General features: G+C 41.8%; 1 protein-coding gene across 2 annotated transcripts in view; it reads left to right on the plus strand.

The window, feature by feature from the left end:
• The first annotated feature begins 6,504 nt into the window (after positions 1-6,504).
• Positions 6,505-6,657, plus strand: part of Hacd2 (3-hydroxyacyl-CoA dehydratase 2) — a 94,490-nt gene continuing 94,337 nt past the window's right edge. The window contains exon 1 of one of the 2 annotated variants that reach the window (XM_048794339.1): positions 6,505-6,657. This exon is cut by the window's right edge and continues 114 nt beyond it. In XM_048794339.1, the coding sequence (XP_048650296.1) occupies positions 6,587-6,657 (71 nt within the window). In that variant the 5' untranslated portion in view covers positions 6,505-6,586. The other variant, XM_048794338.1, reaches the window with a different exon arrangement.

The raw sequence follows: 6,657 nt of genomic DNA on the forward strand, positions 1-6,657 counted from the left end.
TTATTTGTTTGCCTTGCTGTAAGGATCCTATAATAAGAATATACCATGAGTTATTTGCTTATTCTACCATAGATGGATGCTGTGTTGTATTCAGTGCGAGGACAATAATGAACAATGCTGTTTTGAATATCTGGGGTAGATATTGAGGGAATCTGTAAGGGCATCTACCTGGCAATAGAATAATGGTCATGGAATATGTATTATCTTCAACTTCACTACATAATACTGAACTCTTTTCCAGAGTGAATGCACTAATTCACCACCAGCAGTCTGCAGAGTTTCTGCTGCACTAACATCCTCACTAACAATAGGTGCTATCTGTTTAATTTTAGCCAAATGGGAGAATGGCTAATGGTATCTTACTGTGCTTATTTGTACTTTGCATTTTCCTAATAATGAGGTTGTACATATTTGCATATGCTTATTGGCCATTTTATTTTTTCTTTGGTCAAGTCCCTGATCACTTTCTCCATGTGATTGACTCTGATAGATTTGAAGGAGTTTTCATATATTCTGGAAGCTAATCCTTATTATATGCGTGGCAAATATCTTCTCCCATTCTGTTCTTTACTCTTTTTTTTTTTTTTTTTGCTTCTTTGTGCAATCTTTTAATAAACAAAAGTTTTTTATTCAATGTCATAAAATGTATCAATCATTTCACTTATGGCTGGTTATTTATTTTTAAGTACTAGAGATTTACTCAAGGTCCTTAACCACTGAGCTATGTCCCCAGCCCTTTATTATTATTATTTTTTTTTATTTTGAGACATGGTCTTGCTAAGTTACTGAAGGCCTTGCTAAATTGCTGAGGCTGGCCTCAAAATTGTGATCCTCCTGCCTCAGCCTCCCAAATTTCTGGGATTACAGGCTGCACCACCATACCTGACTTATGGCTGATAATTTTAATATCTAGTTTTAAAACTTTTTGTCTATCTTTTGGGTCATAGGGATAATCCCTATACCAGTTTCTAAAAGTTTTAAGTGCTGTCTTTCCCATTGCAGTTGGATAATGATTTTTGTGTATGGCATATACTATGGTTTGAATGTGTTCCCCTGGTATTCACAGGTTAGTGCCATGCTGTTGAGAGGTAGAAGCTTTATGAGGTGGTCAAGCCACAAGGGTCCAGCCTTTATCAATGGATTAATGCCGTTATCGTGGGTATGGGTGTCATGAGCAGTTTCTACAGACTCAGTTTGAGGTGCAGTTAGATTCAATAAAATCTATTTTATTAATGCTGATCAAACTTCAGACACACATCCTAATTCTAAGTCCTAACTGAGTCTATACTCAAGGGTCCCAGTTGCTCACCTGAGATGTGTCTTAAGTCCTGGTCAGTGACACTCAATCCAGGCCAGGGAGTCTGGTGCAGGGGGGACAATAGCGATGGAGGTCTCCGTCTCTCTGTCTGGGTTTTGTTAGTCCTGTCGGCCCCCAATTAAGTCCTAGCTTGGTTGTGCTGGCAGCTGATAACCAGGTGAGTCCTGGGGTGTACGCCTGGGGTACAGACTCTTACATCACTAACTTAAGTCTATCTAAGTTCTGTAGTTTATCTAAGTTTTGCAGCTCACATTACATCATGAGCATACTGTTTATAGTCTTTTATCCAATACATACACTAATTAATATAATCAACAGTCAATAATCCTATATATTTCTGGTACTCTTAGCAGTGGGATAGTTACCATGAGAGTGAATTCCTGATGAAAAGTTTTTGTTTGTTTGTTTTTTTTCAGTTGGGTCTGGGGATTGAACCCAGGGACAACTGAGCTACATGCCCAGCCTTTTTTTTTTTTTTTTTTTTAAAGAGAGAGTGAGAGAGGGAGAGAGAGAGAGAAAGAATTTTAATATTTATTTTTTAGTTATCGTCGGACACAACATCTTTGTTTGTAAGTGGTGCTGAGGATCGAACCCGGGCCGCATGCATGCCAGGCAAGCGCGCTACCGCTTGAGCCACATCCCAGCCCCCCAGCCTTTTTTAATTTTAATTTTGATACAGGGTCTCATTAAGTTACTTAGGGCTTTGCCAAGTTGCTGGTGCTGGCCTTGAACTTGCAATCCTCCTGTCTCAGCCTCCTGAGTTCCTGGGATTACAGGTGGGCACCACCACACCTGGCACTGATAAAAATGATTTTTGACCCCTTCCCAGGATCTCTCTTATGTGTCCTCTTACCCTCCCGTCTTCTGCCAAGGAATGACACAGCAAAAATGCCCTTTCCAGATGCAGGCTTCATAACCTTGGGCTTTTTGGCCTCTGTAACAGTAAGAAATAAATCTCTGCTCTTTTTAAATTTCTCAGTCTCAAGTAGTCTGTTTTAGCAGCACAAAATGGACTAAGGCAGTAAGAGATCGGGAAAATAATGTTTTTCCATCTGGATACCCAACTGTCCCAGCAGCATTAATTAAAAAGCCCATGTTTTCCCTACTGCATCTCCCTCATGTAGCAAAGTGTCTGTATGTATGGGTCTGTTTTTCTGGTCTCTATTCTGTTCCATTGGTCTCTTTGCCATCATCATGCCAATACCATGCTTTTTTAATTACTATAATTTATAATAAATCTTGAGATCTTGTAAAGCAAATTTTCACAATGCCTTGACAATTTTACATTTCCATATAAAATTTTATTGTTTTTAGCTGCATGAGGTGGTGCCCGCCTATAATCCCAAGTGACTCCAGGGTCTGTGAGGTAAGAGGATCCCAAGATGAGGCCAGTTTAGCAACTTGATGAGGCCCTAAACAACTTAGCAAGACCTGTCTTAAAATAAAAAATTAAAAAGGACTGGGGATGTAGCTCTGTGGTAAAAACACCCTTGAGTTCAATCCTGAGCACCCCGCCACCTCCTGTTGCAACTATTATTATTTTGGGGGTACTGGGGATTGAACCCAGGGTTGCTTTTACCACTGAGCTACATCCTCAGCTCTATTATTGATTTATTTTTTTTTGAGACAGAATCTCACTAAGTTACTGAGGCTAGCCTTGAATTTGTGATCCTCCTGCCTCAGTGCCTCCCACCTCCAACCCATCCCCCTTCCCAGTTTCTGGAATTACAGCTGTGCACCACCATGCCCAATCCATATAAGATTAAAAAAATTTTTTTGTAGTTGTAGATGGACAGAATTCCTTTATTTTATTTGTATATTTTTATGTGGTGCTGAGGATCGAACCCAGTGCCTCATGCATGCTCTACCACTGAGCCCCAGCCCCAGCCCTCCATATAAGATTTTAATCTGGGGTTGATAATATAGCTCAGGGGTAGAGAGCTTGCTTAGCCTTTGTGAGTCCCTGGGTCCAATACTCTGCACTGAAATAAAATAAAATAAAATAAACCTGTTTGGCAAATTCCACAAAAACAAAACAAACAACAGAAACTATCTGATGGAAATTTTATTGGTATTGCATGAGATTTATAAATTAATTTGTGGACAACTGACATCTTTACCACATTGGATCTTTCAACCTACCAACTCCGTAGTTGTCCAATTAATTACTTAGGTCTTCTTTAATATCATCCCATAAAGTTCTATAAATTTCTACACAGAACTGGAACATCAGCACAGAGACCATATTAACCAGTATCATTACCATCTCTCTAAACAATACAAAAGCTTTTCAAATTTGCCTGGTCATTTAAAATAGTCTCTTGTTTGTTGCACACATGGGGTTGACAAATACATAATGCCCCATCCACCATTACAGCTCATGTATAATAGTCTCATTGCCCTAAAATTCTCTGGTGCTCCACCAATTCATTCTGTTACTGGAGATGGAATCTTTTGGCATGGAAACAATAGAAATGAGAGTGAGCTAAGCATTGTGATCACACACAAGCAAGGCTTTAACTGTGGCGGCAGCTGAAGGGAGACAGCACTGAGAAGGATAGGGAATCAGGCTGCTCTTCAGACAAAGTGGGATGTAAACTTTTTATCAACTTGCTGGGGTGGCTAAAGTTGGGTCAGGGACGCTACTCCAAAAGATGTTTCTTTTTGCATGAGACTCAGGTCACCAGGCAGTCACAGTCACTCTGTCCTGGGAATTGTTGAGTTACTTTTGCAGCTGGTTACCATTATCCTGTGATAGGGCTGAAGGGCTTTAGGTGTTTTGGCTGCTGCTATTTCTGCTGCTGCTGCAAGCAGAAGGGTGGGGTAAAAGAAAACACAGCCCAGCTCCAACTGGCAATCCACATGTCTCCATGCAGTGCCGAACAGAACCTGACCCAAAGGTTAAGGTAGCAAAAGGGACAGACATAATATGAAGACGGAGATGCCAAGTCTTTTCATCTCATTTCAGTCACCCATCAGACATCTGCAGGCCCAAGCAAAGAGTCCATGATTTCAGCAAGCGTAACTTTCAGGTCCCTGAAGGGTAACTTACCCAATGCTTATCATCATAACCTACATGTCAGAAGTGTTATTGACAGCAAAGCTAATGAGAAACTAAAAACACAGGCCAGCTGTGTGACCACCAAAATTAGTGATTTTTGAGTTAAGAAGAAGTGAAGCTGGAGGGTTTATTTAGATTTTTTCCTAAGGAACAATTTCACCTTTTGCAAAAATTCTGCTTCGGTGGTTTTATCATGGTCTCATTGAAAGAACACAGACTAGGAAGAAAAGAAAAGAAAAGAAAGCCATGATACAAAGATTAATAGTTTATCACACCCAGGACCCATTTTGTTGTCCCAGCCTTTTGTCTTACCATGGTAGTCCCTGACTTATCACCACCTGTCTAGTGGGGGAGAGAAATCACACGGACTAAATATAAAATTACTGTAAATTATATGATGAGAAATATTTGGAGACCATAGCAGGGATTCATTTCAGAAATTCGGGGAAACTTCTCTTGAGAAAGTGACTACAGAATTTAAATCAGAAGGAAGGCTGGGATAGGGACTGTTCTAGGCAAAAGGGAACAGAATGTGCAATCTCTGGTAGAAAACAGCCTTGCTCACTGGAAGACCCAAGATAAACCTAGTATGACTAGGGAGAGCACAGTGTGAAGTGAGACTAAGAGGGAGGTAGGAGCCAGACTATGCAGAGTTATGTTTGCCATGTTAAATATGTTACACTTTATCTTAAGTGTCACTAAAAGTAATTTAGATGTTTTAAGGAAATAGGGCAGAGGAAGTAGTAGACATGAACAAAGTTGTATTTGGAAAAGATCACTGTGTACTGTACAGAACAAATGGGGGTTGGGCCTAAGTGACTGCAAGAAGATACATTGAGTTTTAAATTGATTTCCAACTGCATTTGTACCTTCCACTTTCCCATTAAGTAGATTATTTGGGGGAAAAACAATCAGTTGAACGAATGAAGCTTTTAGATGATTGTTTTGCAAAATGGTTCATTTCTTTATTTCTTTTGCAAAAAAGTATTTTTTCCCCCTCTGATCACAACTGCAATTTTGGTCCATCAACTTGCTCTTCAAAGTTGGAAAAATAAGGCAACAGGCTCTCCATGTCTCAAAAATCTGCTTCTTTTCCTGAGCCTCAGTCTCTAAATTGTCTACTCAGTCCCTCCACGTGAGCATCTAATAAAGATTTCAAACTTAACACATATAAAACTCCTGACTTCTGCCTTCAAAATCACTTTTATAATTTATTCTTCCAAGTTGCCCTAATGCTTCTTTCATCGCCCATTCAAATCTAATACTATATCCACAAATCTTATAGTTCTAAAATATTTCCAGAATTCAATTTTCATCCCTTCAATTGCTACTATTCTGGTCCAAACCATTATCACTATCGCCTAGATTACTGTAATAATTGCCTATCTGACATCACTTTTCACCAATTAATACATGTTTATTTTCATCTGGCTGCTTTTATGTAATCTCTGGGAGACTGAGGGACTTTCATTCATCCCCATAAACCCTAGTGCAACCTTATACATCTTCATAAATACCTGTTGAAGTGAATACTTTTTCTTTTTTCCTGGTACTGGGGAATTGAACCCAGGGGTACTCTACCACTTAACTACATTCCCAGCCATTTTTATTTTTGAGACAGGGTCTGGCTAAGTTGCTAAAGTTTCTGGGCTGGTTGAGAAGCCAACTAGGCGTCTGCTACCTGTTAGGTCGGCTAACTCGCCACCAAGTCGCTGCCACCGACCTAACACTACCCTCATCTAAAACAGCAGGCTCCTTGGATCTGTGTACAGGGGTGAAAATAAGGGGATTGGAAAAAGCCATGAGTAGAAGAAAGCATAATCGTTTTGATCCAACACGGAGGCACGGGTTTTAGGAGGGTGAATGGCCAGTTACGACCAAGCACCCAGCCTGCAAAACCAGCAGTTCCACCAGCCAAGGGCGGCCAAGGGCCACACTGACCTAATCCAAGATGGCGCCGGAGGGTACCAGAAGCGCGGCGGAGGAGGGGCTCTCCCTGATCCAAGATGGCTGTGCGACTGAGGAGAGCCGAGGGGCGGGAGTGCCAGGAGCGTCTCTGCCCTTACTCAAGATGGCAGCCCCGTGGGCGCTGTCCCGGCTCCGCCCCGCGCTCGGCCCCGCCCCCCTCATCCCTCCCTCCGCCCCCTCGCCCTGTCGAGTCGGGTCCGAGGTGCTCGCGCAGAGAGAGCAGGCTGCGGGCACTTGACATGGCGGCAGCGGCGGCGACTGCAGCGACGAAAGGGAATGGAGCCGGCGTGGCCGGGTCGGGGCGGGCGAA

The sequence above is a fragment of the Marmota marmota genome, unplaced genomic scaffold (assembly GCF_001458135.2).
Source record: "Marmota marmota marmota unplaced genomic scaffold, marMar, whole genome shotgun sequence".
Classification (NCBI taxonomy): Eukaryota; Metazoa; Chordata; class Mammalia; order Rodentia; family Sciuridae; genus Marmota; species Marmota marmota.